Source organism: Podarcis liolepis (genome assembly GCF_965112155.1).
Source record: "Podarcis liolepis genome assembly, chromosome: 2".
NCBI classification, from domain to species: Eukaryota; Metazoa; Chordata; class Lepidosauria; order Squamata; family Lacertidae; genus Podarcis; species Podarcis liolepis.
Window position 1 is genome coordinate 100,264,454 of NC_139555.1, and position 18,278 is coordinate 100,282,731.

At 47.1% G+C, this 18,278-nt stretch overlaps 1 protein-coding gene across 5 annotated transcripts in view; it reads left to right on the forward strand.

Moving 5' to 3' along the window:
* The window catches only part of ADAMTS9 (ADAM metallopeptidase with thrombospondin type 1 motif 9), a 154,914-nt gene that overhangs the window by 58,340 nt on the left and 78,296 nt on the right, over window positions 1–18,278 (forward strand). For all 5 annotated transcript variants that reach the window (XR_014522903.1, XM_083491028.1, XM_083491026.1 and 2 more), the window contains 7 exons: window positions 197–292; window positions 4,473–4,636; window positions 4,743–4,872; window positions 8,503–8,629; window positions 14,249–14,459; window positions 15,408–15,572; window positions 17,176–17,340. Coding sequence is in view for 4 of the 5 variants with exons in the window: in XM_083491028.1 (XP_083347154.1) it covers window positions 197–292; window positions 4,473–4,636; window positions 4,743–4,872; window positions 8,503–8,629; window positions 14,249–14,459; window positions 15,408–15,572; window positions 17,176–17,340 (1,058 nt within the window). In the remaining variant the exon portion in view is untranslated. The remainder of the gene's footprint in view (window positions 1–196; window positions 293–4,472; window positions 4,637–4,742; window positions 4,873–8,502; window positions 8,630–14,248; window positions 14,460–15,407; window positions 15,573–17,175; window positions 17,341–18,278) is intronic.

The following is an 18,278-nucleotide window of genomic DNA, read 5'->3' on the forward strand; positions in this document are numbered from 1 at the left end:
AGGAGTTCCCTTTAGCTACCGGAAATGTGAGTTTCTTGCTACTTCGTGATCGCACCAAACAACTAATTTAATTGATATAGCTCCACATTTTTACACTGGTTTTCCCCCTCTTTACTAAGATGATTTAGAAGGGGGAAAAAGGAAAGCAGAGGATACAAATGCATGACAAGCTTGACTTTCTAGTTTATTTCCCCAGGTTATAACACTGTGATACGCATACCAGCTGGTGCTACAAATATCGATGTGCGGCAGCATAGTTACTCAGGGAAACCAGAAGATGATAACTACCTTGGTAAGACATGGCGCTTGTTAGCAGTGGCAAAACCATGCTGTTTTCTTGACGTGCTTATGTTTCCATCGGGCTAACGCAGGACTTCCAGTATGGAAAGAACTCAAAGGTCATCTGATGCAAAAGTTCCTTTGTGCTGGATGTTGAGTCCTGATGGTTCTGTAGCAAAAAATGTGTATTAGCTCCATCTCAATCAAAACCTAGCATGGAGCAAAAGAAGGAAACTCACGCACAGCTGCCTTCAGAAGTATTTAATAAAATGCAGCATTAATAATAATAATAATAATAATAATAATAATAATAATAATAATAATAATAATAATTCTGCCTTTCATCAAAAGATCTCAGGACGGCTCACAAAGTAAAAATATAAGATAAAGACAAAAATAAGCAGGTAAAACAAAAGCAACAAAACAATAGCCCCCTGCTCCCACAAACACATTTAAAAGGCTGTAGAACATTAATCAGCCAAAGGCCTGGTTGAAGAGGAATGTTTTTGCCTGGCGCCCAAAGATGGACCTCGCCGGGGAAAGCATTCCACAAATGGGGAGCCACTAATATACTTTATGCTAGCCTTTACCTACCTTGTGCCCTCCAGATGCTTTGTGCTACAACTCCCATCAGCCTTGTGCTGGCTGGGGCTGATGGGAGTTGTAGTCAAAAACATCTGGAGGGTAACTGCTTGGCAAAGGCTTCCTTGCACAAATAAGATGGCGGCACGACTCCTACCTGATCCAGTGTGTCTTACTTGAAGCTAGTGTTTTATTTCCTCTTGCCCCGGGAACTTTTCATTTCCTCTAATGGTGGCCTGTTTGTGTCAAAGGTGACATTCATCCAACCACACCTTCAACTGAGAGGTGTACCTTTTTTGTCTCACTGCTTCACCCTCCCGCGAGAGGAAGGACTCAGATTTGTTGTGGGTTTCAGTGTCATTTGGCACCGTAAGAGCCCACCTCTGCGTGAAAAGCAACAGTGGCTGGATTCTGTGTGCTTTGAAAGTTCCCCTTCCTTGTCCCTTTGCAGTGTGATAGCTTTTTATCTCTTGCCGGCCTTTTCAGAGAACACCTTCCTTTCTGTGCAACTTTGAGTACTCCTTTAGGGCTAATATAGTAGCTGTGATGGGTGAAATGGTGGGGAAACTAACTTAGGAAATTAACTACATAATCGCATTAGTGTGAATTTGTGCAGCAGACTGCTGTTTTCAGGAAACCGTCCCTTTTAGAGAAAGCTTTTAGACTTTTAAGCTTTTTGACATTTTTATGTGTTGCTCATGTTTGGCATGAAGCAAAACGCAAAATACGGTGCTCGCCAAACACCTCTGAATCTCCCATTTGGATGGCCAGCTGTAGATGTTTTAACTAGATCCTCTTGTTTTAGTATTTCTTTACAACTAAATCAAGGTGTTGTGTGGTGGAGTTGACTTCCATCCTACAAGTGTGTGCTATGTAGGAAGATAGGAGAGAATGAACTGATACGCGTGTGGGATGTTCACGTTTGCATTAGGAAGAGTGTTGAAGTGTCTCTGTACTGGTTGTGTCAAAGGTTGGGTTGACGTTAGAGGATATAGACATTTGTGTCCATGAGCATAGTAGAAATTTCTGTCTTGGGGTTTGTATGCTGCATGCTTGTAGACTCCAGATTTTGTACACAAGCACGTGCATGTTTGCTGATTTGTGTATATTTGATACATGTATTTGAATCTGAAGCAAGCACGGTCCAGGGAAATTTGAAAAAGAGGCCAAACGGATGCCTCTGTTGCATTCCTTAAATGCAGTATTTGGGTAAAGGTAAAAGGTAAAGGGACCCCTGACCATTAAGTCCAGTCACGGACGACTCTGGGGTTGCGGCGCTCATCTCTCTTTATTGGCCGAGGGAGCCGGCATACAGCTTCCAGGTCATGTGGCCAGCATGACTAAGCCGCTTCTGGCGAACCAGAAGAGCGCACGAAAACGCCGTTTACCTTCCCGCTGGAGCGGTACCTATTTATCTACTTGCACTTTGATGTGCTTTCGAACTGCTAGGTTGGCAGGAGCAGGGACCGAGCAACGGGAGCTCAACCCATCGCGGGGATTCGAACTGCCGACCTTCTGATTGGCAAGCCCTAGGCTCAGTGGTTTAACCCACAGTGCCACCCACATCCCAGTATTTGGGTAGAGTAAGGTAAAAGGTAAAGGACCCCTGGACAGTTAAGTTCAGTCAAAGGCGACTATGGGGTTGCTGCGCTCATCTCACTTTCAGGCTGAGGGAGCCAGTGTTTGTTCACAGACAGCTTTCTGGTCATGTGGCCAGCATGATTAAACTACTTCTGGTGCGCCGGAAACCAGAACGCATGGAAACGCCGTTTACCTCCTTGCTGCAGCGGCACCTATTTATCTACTTGCACTGGATTGCTTTCGGACTGCTAGGTTGTCAGGAGCTGGGACAGAACAATGGGAGCTCACCCCGTTGCGGGGATTCGAACCACCAACCTTCTGATCAGCCAGCCCAAGAGGCTCAGTGGTTTCGACCACAGCGCCACCCACACCCGAGATTGTGTGGAGTAAAGAGTGCCAGATCTACACATTTTGCTGCCACCCTCTGCCTTGCCATCTGCAAGAGCAGGTGGCGGGATAAAAAATTGTGTCTCATGCAGGCTTCTGTAGAAAGGCTCAGCTCTTTGCCCCAGGAAGAAAAGCTGTGGGAGACAAAGGGGGAAACTCTCACCTTTGTCATCCCACTTCCTCTTCTGGTGCTTCTGGTCTTCCTCTTCCTGAGGCAGGTGTTTCTACAGCACCCATCACTTGAAGTGTGAGGGCTGTAGCCAATCACGCCACGTCTGGCATCAGGGTCCAGCAGGAACGTGAAGGAGGAATCAGGCACCTTTTTATGGTTGCTGGTTCTCCTGACTTCACCGTGAGGAGCTTGACATATCCCTCCATATTTGCACCCTTTCAAATTTTCACCATTCCAGAATTGTCTTTTTTTTTAATAACTCCCTCCCTCCAAGCTTGAGATGCATGTCCTCCACAGTATTGATACAGAAAACCTTTTACTTTAGAGCTTGCAACACAGACAGCTGCCTTGTGCAGAATCAAACAATTGATCATCTAGCTCCATATTGCCTATGCAGCAGCTCTCCAGGATTTCTGACAGGACTTTATCCACTCCCAACTTGGGAGGTGCCTGGGATTGAACCTAGAACCTTCTGAATGCAAAGTGGCTGCTCTACCGCTGAGCCAGGGTCCTTCCTTATACCACTGAGCTGCAACCCTGGCTGGAGTTGCAGGGGATCAAACCTGGAATCTTTCCAAGCAGAGCATGTGCAAGCGCTATGCCATCGGCATCTTGCATTCAGGGACTTCAGTAGCTCCTTAACAAACAGGGCCAGCCAGTGCCCACAACAACCCTTTGACGGCTACTCGGTTGCAGCAGCCAAAAAACAAAATGTGATGCAATCACCATTGCCTTGCCTGAGTTGCAGTGACTAACTGAATTGGTCTCTACTGTTGCTTACCTGAAGAACAGCCTTTAGTAGGGGCTAATTATTCCTGGATTTCCAACTATTTGGTGGATTTGTGCTGATTTTCCAAGTCATTGTTCAGGGGTAGTAGGGAAGCCTTTTTGGACTTTGGCCTGTATTGCCAAGGTGGGAAGCTGTCAGGGGTTAGGCTGCAGTAGTGTGAGAACTAGATACACACACACACACACACACACACACACACACACACTTGTATCCCCAGTGGGATCACAACATGGAGAAGCAGCTCCCATCATTGTACAAATGAGGTCAAGTGTGGGAGCATGGGGACACCAGCGCTGCAAGGAATTCAACTTGAATTTGAATTTGACTTGGTTTATGTTTTCCTGTCTGCCAGGTTTCATTATATTGACAGCCTGATACTTTTGTATTAATCTAGTTGCTTTTGGTTTTGCTGTTGGCTGCTTTGGGCTTCTGTCAGGAAGGGACAGTGAGACAGAAGCAATAAAGGGAACAAAATGAATAAGGAGTACATAAATCAGTGCAGGCGGTCTCTGGTTCCCTCCCAGTCTTGTTCTGTCTTGGTTGCTTCTGGAGATAGACATCCCCGAGTTCATTTTGAGCATTATGTAAATTAGATGGCTTTCGAATAACGTCCTTTCTTATCTAGGCAAGCAGATTACACTGATTCCGTGTGCCTGCCTGTTGTTCTTTCTATCCGCACAGCATTGTCGAGTAACGAAGGCTTCATATTAAACGGAGACTACGTTGTCAGCATGTTTAAGAAGGAAATAAAAGTTGGAAATGCGGTGATAGAATACAGCGGCTCAGACACCCCCGTTGAAAGGATCAATTCTACATACCGTATTGACCAAGAAATAGTTCTTCAGGTTAGAAACAGCTCGCTTTAAAATGAAAACCTCATAAATACTGTTCTTCTAAATTGTAATAGCTGAGATAATTCTTTTCACCTTATGCTTTTCTCCTCCCTCTTAGGTTTTATCAGTGGGTAATTTATATAACCCTGATGTTCGATACACATTCAATATCCCCATTGAAGATAAACCTCAGCAGTTTTATTGGAATATCTATGGCCCTTGGCAGCACTGCAGTAAACTATGCCAAGGTATGTGGTCTTAGGGGGTTTTTTATTTTAAAAAATCATCACCATTATCACCATCATCTTCTGTATTTAATGCTTTATCTTCGATTCTGGTGGTGATGACAACTATGCTTCTATTGTCTGCCTTTAGCTTCTGATAAAATTCAAGCAATTTTGTTTTCCGAGAACTGTCATAGTGGAATGATGCATACTATCTGCAAGTCACTTGATAATGCTGAGGCCCCTCCTTAACACTTCAGATTTCTTGCTTCCTCCACAGACTAATGGCTGACCATTCTGCTGGCAGGTGGCTCCTTATCTTACCCTGCTCAAGGTGAAGCGATAGCATAAATGGTTAAGCGTGTGCAAGTAGACACTGCAGTTTTGCTTGCAGAAATCTGAGCTCCCCTTTGGCTCTGTCCAAAGGCAGCTCGGGCTGCTAAGTGAAGCATATGGAACGGAACGTGTTTTGTTTCATCCTGGTGTCCACCTGTCTTTAGAGCATTGTGCAGACTGTTCTGCTATTGGAGATTACACAGTTGATCGTAAGAGTGGGGTGGAAGAAGTGAAAGCAGGAGCAGGAATGGGTTGCTTCTCCTTGAACAACATCCCAAATGATGTATGAATCAGCCCCAGCTCCTACAACATCTGAGCAATGTAACTACTGCCCGTAGCCATTATAGGTTTCACTACTGTATGAACCTATTTGTGCATACTTTCTACTGATCTTTAGAGGTTTAGAAATGTTTTTAAATGAATGAATTCCCCCTGCCCCTACAATTAATTTAGATAGCACTTGGATAGCTCAGTGGGTAGAGTGTGATTCTCCTAATCTCAGGGTTGTGGGTTTGAGCCCCATGTTGGGCAAAAGATTCTTGCTTTGTTTGTGACCTCCTGGTCACTTCCAACTCTGTGATCCCATGATTTTAATTTGCAAAGTGGAACATAGGAAGCTGACTCATATAGTTACTGGCAGGGGCTCTCCAAGGGGTTCAGAAAGGCGTCTTCCCTACAGATGACAGAGATTGAACCTGCACAGCAAGAGTGGGGAACCTTTGGCCCTCCAGATGTTTTCTGAACTACAACTCCCATAAGCCCTAGCAAGCACGGCCAAGGGCCAGGGAGGATGGGAGTTGCAGTTCAGCACACATTCGGTGGCACAGAGGTTCCCCCTCTGCCCCAGTGTATAGAAAAACCCTGTGAGGAGGTGTCAAGGCTGAGCCAAAAGCAACTGTGAGAAATGATCCAAAGCTAAGGAAACAAAGGGCAGCAAGTCAGAACTGAGGATCATGCAGAAAAAGAGCCAGGGAAACCTCGTCACTCAGGAGAGATCCAAGTCCCTATAGGAAGTCTTTTACACCACTTCCTGTCCAAGAGGCCAGCCTGAGTTGGCAGAGCCAGTCCAGAGCCATATTCCTGCTAGAGACAGGTACCAGGCTGTAGTTCTGATAACTCACAACCCAGAGTGCGCAGTTCTGGCCCTGAAAGCTCCAGATAAGAAAGTCTTCATTAGTCTAGTTTTTCAGCTAGGAAACTGAAACTGAGAGATAGCGACTCACCCAAAGCCATGACAAGTTTCCCATGGAAGACTAGTACTCTATTTCCTGGACCACTCTGGCTCTCACTGTGAAGTCAGAAATCCTGCTTCCTTGGTGAGTGGCATTGGAGGGGAGGGTAAGTGCCTGTATTGAAAGAACTGCTAATGAGCAGCTCAGCAGGGCTGCAAACAATTTGGCAAAGAAACACTTGTTGAATTGTGAAGGACCCTGCTTGTCTTGATAGCCTACTTGCCTTTTCCAGCATTGTGATTCTCTAAACCCCATCTTGAAGGCTGTAAATTCTTTGTCAGCACCACAAATTGGACTTGCTCATAGAAAAGTCTATTCCCCCGTCAACAGTGCTTTTTCACAGGTTCTGGCTGTTCCTCTTTAGCTGGAAGCACAAGTTCTTCCCAGGATACCAAGCAAAGTCACCCCAACCTCTTCTGGCCTAGCATAATCAGCCATTAGCTGAATCCTCTTTTCACAGCCAGGTACACAGCAACTGCATCTTGGGAAGAGCACTGAATACCCCAGGGCTCAGGATGCATAAACAAAACGGCCTGCAGTTTACTGAGAATGAAAGATCTAAATCTTGGTAGTCAGGATAACTAGATGTCAAGATGTATACACAGCAAGTAGAATGAATTATGGACACTGGCCGAAGCATTCTTTTCCATTTACTTTACTAGACAGAAACTCCAGCATTGGTGCAACCATTCACTATTACAAATTGGCCATTTTGGCCTTAATGAGATGTGGAACAGGATCTATCTTAACAAAGAGAGGCCTGTCATACCCAGGCCTCTCTTTGTCATTAACCAAGCCTCAAAGCATAGTACTGTACACAGAATCCTGCTTCTTGAAGGCAGCATTTGAGTTCGGATAGCCACCAAGGCAGAAATCAAGGTCTCCAATACATTCAGTCTTTAACAACCAAAATAAGTCTTGAAGCCATTGTCCTACTTTTCAGCAGGGGTGGAGAACCTATGTCATACCAGATGATGTTGGATTCCAGCTCCCATTGGTGGCCAGTGCAGATGGATTATGAGAGTCGTGGTCCAGTAATGTAAAGGACACAGGAAAGGCCTAATGTGATGCCCTAACAAATGACAAAAAGAATGAGGAGTTAAAACTACAGTGGTGCCCCGCAAGATGAATGCCTCGCAAGACGGAAAACCCGCTAGACGAAAGGGTTTTCCGTTTTGGAGGTGCTTCGCAAAACGAATTTCCTATGGGCTTGCTTCTCAAGACGAAAATGTCTTGCGAGTTCCTGCGGGGTTTTTTTCCTCCCCCCCTTTTTCCCAAGCTGCTAAGCCGCTTATCAGCTGATCCTAAGCCGCTAAGCCGCTTAACAGCTGATCCGCCAAGCCGTTTATCAGCTGATCCGCTAAGCCGCTTATCAGCTGATCCGCTAAGCCGCTAAACCGCTTATCAGCTGATCCACTAAGCCCGCTAAGCCGCTAATAGCGCTAAGCCGCTAATGGGCTTGCTTCGCAAGATGAAAAAACCGCAAGACGAAGAGACTCGCGGAACGGATTCTTTTCGTCTTGCGAGGCACCACTGTACAGCTGAACCAAAGTTTGTCAGACATCTTTCTGAGAAAATGTCTGAGGTTTTCGTTATCCTCACCCACCACAACCAAATAAAAGGCCACTTTTGTAATAGAATATTTCTCTGGAAATTCTCTACAGCTGCCATCCTCCTGTCCTCCCTGCACACACACACCACTTGCAGTTATGCGGGACACATTGTGGAGCATGTAAAATGATGTCCTGGCTGCCAACATAGTTGCTCCTGCGCTCACTTCCCTTCCTAACCAAGGCGCGGGGGGGGGGGGCAGTGGTGCTTACTGTCATTGGTAATGGAGAGCATCGTTCCCCCAAACCTGTTCCTCCCAATTTCTCTGCCCACAAACAGGGAGGAGGCTTTCGAGAGACAATTTGCACACATATATAAAAAACTATATATAGGGCTTCGTTGAAGCGAGGCCTGTGTGCAGCCTGATGCAAGGACATGTAAACCAGTTTGTGGAAGACGAGCAGTGAAGTTTTGAGAAATAAGGGGTATGTATCTCTTTCCATAGGCCTCATAAAACTATGCTTTTCTATTTTAGGGGAACGAAAAAGGAAACTTGTTTGCACCCGAGAATCCGACCAGCTCACAGTATCTGACCAAAGATGTGATCGGATTCCCCAGCCGGACCCAGTAACGGAGTTGTGTAATACAAACTGTGAATTAAGGTATTGACACCCCTCTCCCCTGCCGCTACCCCAAAGATAGTCTGTACATATGGTGCATCATATATTTTAGGCCATGTCTTCTTTGCTAATATCTGTGTTTTCATGGTGGATTTTTGCTAAAAATCAAAGTGTGCAGTGTTGAGGTTTTCCTTGGTTTCTGGAGAGTCCGTTTCTGCTGCCCTTGCCTGAGCAGGGACGAGGGGGAAATCCATACAGTGTGCAAGCTGACACATAACTATCCTTCGAAATTTGGCATTCTCCAGATTTTGCAGTGCAATCCTCCCACACAAAAATGTGTGCGAAAATGCATTTCCTGTTGCTGAGAGTTGTCAGGTAGCCTGTTCTCCGAAAGGATAATAAGTGTCCCTATTTTAGACGGGGAGAGATCACTTGCTCCCAGGAGTCTGTAGCCCATTGAGACTGGTAGGGCAGAAGGCAAGGGAGGCCAACAGTAGGTGGCGCCAGAGCCAATGACTGACAGGGACAACTCATTCTAGTTTGGACCCCATCCTCCGGCAGCAAAACAGAGACTAAGGAAGAGGAAGCTGACAGCTAGGGTCACCCCCTGGATTCGTTGTAGGTTGGAAGGCAGGCAGGTGTAGCCTGACTGGGGAAAGACTTAAGTTGGTGGAGCTATTGCCCATTCACTCTAATGGACCAACCTCCATTGTGTTTATTCTCTTTTTTTCCTTGAGAGCACCATAGTCCCATAGAACACAAATGATTCCTCCGGTTTCAGAACACTTAAGCTCCACAAACAAATGACAACAGTCTTTCTCTGTTTCGCTCCCTCTCCATTTTTTCTCTCCCTTAGTTCTGCATCCACCTGGCAACCAGAATTGCATACACTTGAAAAAATCCCTATTTGTCATGGGACAGTCCCTTTTTTTTCAGGCGCTTGTCCTTGGCAGATCACACACACACAAACGTTTTGGCTTTGGGGAAGACTTAGGGGATGCCTTTTAGAGCATTGTGTTAGCGAGAACACATCTGCATTCACTCCTCTTCCTCGTCACGTGCCCTCCCTTCATAATGGTCCACCCAGATAGCAAATGTTGCTGGATGTGCATTCATTCTAGAACAAGCACAACCAGATCTTTTATGAGATTAAAATTCTGCTATGTATTCTTTCGTTGCTGTTTTAAAGAAACTTGTTACTACAAGTTTACTAACCTTCTTTAAAAGCCAGTGCAGGACAGCATTGCAATAATAATAATAATAATAATAATAATAATAATAATAATAATAATAATAATAATAATAATAATAATAATTTATTATTTATACCCCGCCCATCTGGCTGAGTTTCCCCAGCCACTCTGGGCGGCTCCCAATCAGTGTTAAAAACAGTACAGCGTTACATATTAAAAACTTCCCTGAACAGGGCTGCCTTAAGATGTCTTCTGAATGTCAGGTAATTATTTATCTCTTTGACATCTGATGGGAGGGCGTTCCACAGGGCGGGCGCCACTACTGAGAAGGCCCTCTGTCTGGTTCCCTGAGGCCTCACTTCTTGCAATGAGGGAACCACCAGAAGGCCCTCGGCGCTGGATCTCAGTGTCCGGGCTGAACGATGGGGGTGGAGACGCTCCTTCAGGTATACAGGACCGAGGCCGTTTAGGGCTTTAAAGGTCAGCACCAGCACTTTGAATCGTGCTCGGAAACGTACTGGGAGCCAATGCAGATCTCTCAGAACCGGTGTTATGTGGTCCCGGCGGCCACTCCCAGTCACCAGTCTAGCTGCCGCATTCTGGATTAATTGCAGTTTCCGGGTCACCTTCAAAGGTAGCCCCACGTACAGCGCGTTGCAGTAGTCCAAGCGTGAGATAACTAGAGCATGCTCCACTCTGGTGAGACAGTTCGCGGGCAGGTAGGGTCTTAGCCTGCGTACCAGGTGGAGCTGGTAGACAGCTGCCCTGGACACAGAGTTAACCTGAGCCTCCATGGACAGCTGTGAGTCCAAAATGACTCCCAGGCTGCGCACCTGGTCCTTCAGTTACCCCATTCAAGACCAGGGAATCCCCCACACCAACCCACTCCCTGTCCCCCAAAAACAGTACTTCTGTCTTGTCAGGATTCAACCTCAATCTGTTAGCCACCATCCATCCTCCAACCGCCTCCAGGCATTCACACAGGACTTTCACCGCCTTCACTGGTTCTGATTTAAAGGAGAGGTAGAGCTGGGTGTCATCTGCATACTGATGAACACCCAGTCCAAACCCCCTGATGATCTCTCCCAGCGGCTTCATATAGATATTAAAAAGCATGGGGGAGAGGACAGAACCCTGAGGCACCCCACAAGTGAGAGCCCAGGGGTCTGAACACTCATCCCCCCCCACCACTTTCTGGACACGGCCCAGGAGGAAGGAGCGGAACCACTGTATGACACCTGCTCAGGACACTTGTCTTGGGCAGAGGTATCCTTGGAAATGGACAGAACATTATTATTATCATCTTCATCATTATCATCATCATTATTACTTGCCCATCTGGCTGGGTTGCCAGCTTAAGTTAAGTAAGTCACCCCTGTAGCATACTCCATTCAGGAGCAGTTCTACTGCCGGAGGAGCTGGCCCAGTCCTGGCAGAGGGAAAACAAGCCTTTAAAATAGCATTGTGAGATTTACTCTACTCTGGAGTGTTTCATTCCATGCTCTCTTTACACAGTTCCGTCTGCCAGCCACTTACTTGTTAATGCAGCGGACATGAGAGCCTGTTGATGGAAAAAAAGTCTGTATATCCAACAGCAACAGTTACACCAAGTCTGTTCCTTATTTCGTGGAAAGTTTTGTTGTTTAAGGAGCCTCTTCCAGTGAAAAGTAGCCCCACCTTCCTCTGTGTTCTGCACTTGCAGCTGGGGGGCGTTAAAATGTTTCCGAATGTGTTGCAGATGGCAGCGTAGAGGCCTGTAATGGCTTCTCCCGGGGTGTCAGAGTGTTCCTTCCGCTGGAGCATTGCATGCCATGCTCTGGTTTTGCCAAGGAAAGGAAGCTAGCAAAAGCTTCCAAACCTCGTGACCGCCACACTTCCAGGGCAATGTCCGGTGGCTCCTGGCACTCTTTGTTGTTTGTGTGCTCTTTAGTGTGATGGCCTGGGATTCCGATTCTGAGAGTGAACCGGAGGAATCCCAGCCGGCACAAGAGTCCCCACCTCCAGGGCCGGCTGAACTGGGGCAAGGCCTAGATTCTGAGGAGCCTGCACCTGTGCCAGATCCTCAGGAGCAGGCACCAGGTGAAACCATTCTGGCCCCAGAGGTGCTTGAGGACTCAGTGTCTACAGGTGAGCCTTCCCTGGGGCCCAGTAACCCTTCGGCCTCTCCTAAACTGCAGAGGCTTAGGGCAGAGAGGCGAAGGGAACTGGTTTCTCCCAGGAGGAGTGCTCGCCTTAAGGCCAGGAGAGGCGGGGCTCCTGGGGGCTGGGACCGCCCCTGGCCTTAGAGAAGATAAAGGGCAGTCAGCCCGGTCCCAGGTTGCGGGAGCAACGTCGTCATTGAAGAGCTGTTTCGGCCAGCATCCAGTCCTGTTCCTCCAGTGTTCCTGTTCCCCACCCGGCTTCCTGCTTCTGATCTTTGAGTGTTCCTGTCCCCGCCCGGCTCCCTGTTTTGGACCTCACCTCGCACTTTGTGGACTATCTCCAGGCTAGTGACTTAGGACTGAACTTTGACTACGGTAACAGTAACCTTCCCCCCGGGACCAGCACATTTAGGCTCCTTCCCGAGGATTGTGAGATTAATAAGTTTGTTCTCTCCATGTATCCGTAAAACACCAGCTGATCACTGGAGAGGCTGCAATGTGAAGCAGTTCCATGGTTCAAAACCTTGTCCCACTGTATCAAACACTTTGTGTTTTTGCTCTGCTCCATTCTTTTGTATTTTGTGGTCTTCTACTCAGGCTTAAAGGGGATGTGGGTGGCGCTGTGGTCTAAACCACAGAGCCTAGAGCTTGCTGATCAGAAGGTCGGTGGTTCGAATCCCCGTGACGGGGTGAGCTCCCGTTGTTCGGTCCCTAGCTCCTGTTGCTCAGTCCCTGCTCCTGCCAACCTAGCAGTTCGAAAGCACGTCAAGTGCAAGTAGATAAATAGGTACCACTCCAGCAGAAAGGTAAATGGTGTTTCTGTGTACTGCTCTGGTTTGCCAGAAGCGGCGTAGTCATGCTGGCCACATGACCCGGAAGCTGTCTGTGGACAAACACCGGCACCCTCGGCCTGTAGAGCGAGATGAGCGCGCAACCCCAGAGTCATCCGCGACTGGACCTAATGGTCAGGCGTACCTTTACCTTTACTCATGCTTAAGGACAGGTTAATATGCAGTTGAAGGTGATGGATGAAGGACCCTGTGTGTGATAGGCAGGGGAGGGATGCTCTCCCAGGGTGGGAGGCTGGGAGAAGAAAGGGAAGCTGGCAGGTGAGAGCTGGAAGGGCTCACCTCTCTCTGTGTGGGACAGGTTAAGATTTACCTGCAAAAGAGGACTTTGCATTCTTCCTTCCTTCTTCTTCCTTTGCTTTTGTTCAGGGTTTTTAAAAATTGTAATATTTTATGTCTTGATAAAATATTGTTTAAGTAAAAATAAGGGGGGAAAGAGGGAACATAGCCCTCAATGGGGAAAAATGGTTGCTTGCTCCTGGAGCAGGCAATTACCAAGGCCCGAGGCTGGAATCTTTCCCAGCCGAAGGGGCACATTCCCTTCTGAACAATCTTCAGGGCCCATATGCCAGTGGTGGGTGGAGACTGGCAAAAGTGGGTGGAGCAAGATATGTAAATTTTGCATGGTAGACTAGTTTCTGTGTTCACCCCTCTCTGCCCTCTAATCCAGGCAAACAAGAGGCGTTAAAAGAGCACAAGGGCACATTCTGGTCAGGCAGAAACACTCCAGGAGGGGATGAGACAAGACTGCAGAAAGCTGTGTGACTTTGGGAGAGTTCCAACAACTAGGCAGAGAGGCCTGGTGGGCTGCATTTGGCCCCCAGTTCTGAAGTTCCCCATGTCTGTCCTAATCTCAAAACACCTATTAAAAAATCCAAGGTCTAAAGGAAGTTCAGTGAGGTTCTATAGATTAGTGGTAAAAAGCACGCGGTTTGCGTGCAGAAGGTTCCAGCCTCAGACTCTGCCATTTCCATTTAGCAAAAAGTTCAGGTAGCAGGTGATGTGAAAGGTCTCCACCTAAGTCCCCCAAGAGCCACTGGCAGTCAGAGGAGGCAGTACCAGGCTACACGGACAATTAGTCTGCAGCTTCATAGAGGATTTTTTGCTTTTTGAGAATATAGTCATGTTTAAGATTGGACTGTAAGTCTTCTTTGGTTGAGGCTCAGTGGGAGAGGGTCTGCTTGCACGCAGAAGGACCCAGGTTCAAATCCTGACATCTCACAGAATCACAGAACTGTGGTGTTGGAAAGAACCCACTAAGAGCCCTCTGCAGGAATTGAATCTCCAGGTAGGACTGGGAATGTTACGTGACTGAAACCTTGTAGAGCTGCTGCCAGTCAGTGCCAAGGAGCTGTGTGGACCCGTCTGACTTGGGTGTTAGGCAGCTTCCTATATTTTGGCTTCTCTTCTCTGTTTCAGGCTCCTTTGTCACTGTCTTGTCAGTGTTTTTTCTAACCCGGTGCCCTTGGTTGTCCCTAGGTGGCACGTTGCGAGAAAGAGCGAATGCACTGCTCAGTGCGGATTGGGGTACCAGACACTGGAGATATCCTGCACAAAGTACAGCAAGCTGGAAGGGAAAATCGAAAAATTTGATGACCGGTACTGCAGCGGCATCCCCAAGCCAAGCTCTAGAGAAAAATGTTCAGCGGAATGTAACACTGGGGGGTGGCGCTATTCTGCCTGGACAGAAGTAAGTGCTGCCACTTACTGTGGCTCCTTCCACTGATGCTTCTTTGTACTGAATGTGTCTCTGTGTGTACACACACACAGACAGACATATATGAAAAGGACAGGGCCTTCTCAGTTGTGGTTCCCTGTCTGTGGAATGCTCTCTCCAGTGCAGTCCGCCTGGCACCCAAACTGACATCTTTTTTGGCACCAGGTAAAGACTTACCCCCCACCCCCAGCTTTTGATGAACTGAGATGGTGTTGTTTTGTTGCCAGTGTGCCGCTAAACATTCTTGTAGTGCTGGTGTGTGTGTGTGTTTGTACGACTCTGTTAATGACGAAATGTTTTTGATTTTAAACATGTTGTTAGTCAACTGGAGGCTAGCAAGCCAAATAGCAATAATTGAATATTGTAAGTTTGTTAGGTTACATACCATGTACAGAAGTGAAAGGGGCTCATCATTTTCGCCGTTTCCTAGAATGGATAAATTGGGTCAGCAACCTTTTTTTCAGCCATGGGCTGGTCCACCATCCCTCAGACCATGTGGTGGGCCGGACTATATTTTGAAAAATAATAATGAGCAAATTCCTATGCCCCACAAATAACCCAGAGATGCATTTTAAATAAAAGGACACCTTCTACTCATGTAAAAACACACTGATTCCTGGACCGTCTGTGGGCTGGATTTAGAAGGTGATTGGGCCGCATCCAGCCCCTGGGCCTTAGGTTGCCTACCCCTGTGATAAAACCTTTTGGAGACCAAACTTAAGAACATTCCCCCGATTGCTTAAAATTGGGGAGAACTATTCATTATAGATAGGATTTTCTGAAACGAGAGTCCTACCTCGTTTTTTCTGAACTACCTCCTGGCACTCCCTGACAAATGGGAGCTCATCACTCCTGACCTGAGGCAAGCAGGGAGTGGGCCTTTCTGCTGCTGTCTGCTGACTCTGCTTTTCTTCCTTCCAGTGCTCCAAGAGCTGTGGGGTTGGCACAAAGAGGCGCCGAGCTGTCTGCATGAACACCTTCAACGACGTCCTGGAGGACAGTAAATGCAGCCAGCAGGAGAAGGTGACCGTGCAGCGATGCAACGAACTCTCGTGCCCGCAGTGGAAGACCGGCGATTGGTCAGAAGTAAGGAGCTTATTGCTTTAAAGGTGTAAACAGCATGGTAGATTTTGATCACGGGAAAGCTGCAGTGCAGTAATGTCAGAAGCACCCCGAATCAGTTTGCCACCATCATTAGGAAAAGGTGTGCATGCTGCTTTATCCCTTTTCCTTTCCTTCTCACAAGTCTGAGATTTACTTTGCTCACACCCTCCTCCTTGATTAGTGAGGGATGGTAGTCAAGTTGCAATCCTTAATTCCAGGTTGGAATTATCCCTCACCACCTAGAGATAATGCCTTAGAATCTGAAGCCCAGTGGAAAGCCCATTGAACCTTTTCCTGAATGGTAGCTGCTGCATGTGGCAAGCCATTTTGTGTTACATGTTTGCAGGTCCAACTAAAATGTCATATCTTGTGGACCTTTCTGGTTTTCAAGGTTTGTGCGATCAATATTTGCACTCACAGACAAAATATATATATTGAGTTGGATTGCAAACGTAACCCTATACATGTCTTCAGTGAGACTTAGTGCCAGGTAAGTGCTGAGGATTATAGCCTAAATTAGTTGCACTTTAGTCCAGCATTGAGAAACTTCTGGCCCATGGGCCTAATTAGGGCTGTGAGACCTCTGAATTTAGTCTGTGGGGCCATTTTGGGCAAACCACTGCTAGCAGTTGTGAAACATGAGTTACAGAGACCTGTTATCTCCAATATAAGCTCTAAAATCGGAGATAAAAAATCTCTTATCCATAATCTTGGAGCTAAGCACCATTGCAATAAGATAAGCTTCTGTCTGATCTTAATGGTGTCAGACTACAGCGCTAAGATCAGAGATCAGCCACTGCCTGTTGTTTGAAAGGCAGCAAGGAGGAGAAAAGGGCAGGAGGCAGGGTAAATCCTCCGCCTGCTCATTGAAGGGCAGCAGAAAAGGGGTTTTCCCTGGTGTTAGAACTGCAGTGCTATATCAGGTTAAGTCCAGACCAAGTTAATCAGGCTTTTAACTCAATGATACAAGTTAGTCATGATTTCTATGGGACTAAAGCAGGGGTGAGATCTGGAAGTGACCCACCTCCCGTTTTGACATGCGGGAGAGGCTTTAATCCCATTGAAGTCACAACTAACTGGAATGGTTGTCTATTTAGGATGAAGGCAGTGCAGTTGTGGGTTTGTGAAGGGAGACTGCTATCAAGTTCTGGGAGTGGCTGTGCAGGACAGAGACTTGTTCCACTGCTTTGCTCCGGGGAAAACTGCTCTTTAGCCGCAAACAGGCTTTGAGCTAAAGAGTACGCTTTTCCTGGGAAAGGGACAAGGGGAAACCACTCGGAACCATGCTTTCTAGGCATGGGACAAGTGGAAGTATGGGTGTGTCCTCCCTGTGCTGCAGGTCCATCCATTCTGCAACCAGTCTTGCATATTTGGCACCTCTTCCTTGGTCCCCTAAAGCTGTCTGCGGACAAACACCAGCTCCCTCGGCCCCTCGGTATTAGCAGAGGCCAGAGTTTGCTGTCCTTCAGTTCCAATGTCCCAGGGGCAACTTACCAATCTTACTTAGCTTTTCAGTGATTGTTGCACTGGCTTTGGATGAGCAGCTGCTTATGCATGCCTAAAGCTTGCCGTTTCCTTCCTTTAGTGCTTGGTAACCTGCGGGAAAGGGCACAAACACCGCCAGATCTGGTGCCAGTTTGGAGGAGACCGATTGAATGACAGGCTTTGCCATCCTGAGAGCAAACCAGTTTCCGTGCAAAGTTGTCAGCAACAGGAGTGTGCCGCATGGCAAGTAGGACCCTGGGGCCAGGTATTTGAAGCCATTCTTCTCATTTTTACTGCTATGGGGCTTTTCATGGGCTCCAGCAGATGTTGTTTTGGGGTGGTGTTTTTAAAAAATGCAGGCTCTTTGTCATGACTTCTGTCCCAGGACCCAAAAGAGAGGCTCAAGGCTTCCAATGGTACAGGTGGAGCCACAGGTGCAGCTGCAGAATGCAACTTTTTGTTACTTGGACAAATAGCCTATGGATGAACACAGATATAATATTCGTAGAGCAACGTGGCTGGTTAACTTCCTGGGACACCCAACTGGTTAACTTTCCGGGACAACCAACGTGGCTGGTTAACTTCCCATTGGATAACTTCCCGGGCCTCACCCAGATTCCTCCCTTCCATCTCTGGACCACTTTTGCAGTTGCTTTGGAAACATTTATGTTTCTTTAAAATCAGGTGTTGTACATATAAACCGATGAATGTTTCTTTGGGTGGGCTTTTGCATTTTTTACATCTGGGAGCCTCCAGGAGGAGGAACAAGACTTTGAGCTTACTGAGTTATTTCATTTATATCCTGCTTTTCCTTGGGGGAGTTCAAGGCAACGTTCATGGCTCCAGTTCCCATTTTACCTTCACAATTGCCCTAGGTTAAGCAAAGAACAAGAGTGAGTGACCCAGCGAGCGGTGATTTGGAGCCACATCTAGCCCGGCATCCAAACTGCTCCACCACAATTACTCATAATGGAAACCGGAGGGGAGCCAGCCTCATGCCGCTGTTGAAGTGCTGCGCCTTCTCTTTAAATATTTACATCCATTGCCGTCTTATGTTTATCACAGAAATGGAGGCGCTTGGCCTTAGCTCGCTTGCTGACCATAATAATAAAGTGTTCTTGGACTTCCAAAGAACTCCTGCCTTCTGCTGAATCAGACTGTGGGTATTTTAGACCAGCGTTGTTAGTGCAGACTTGCAGTCCA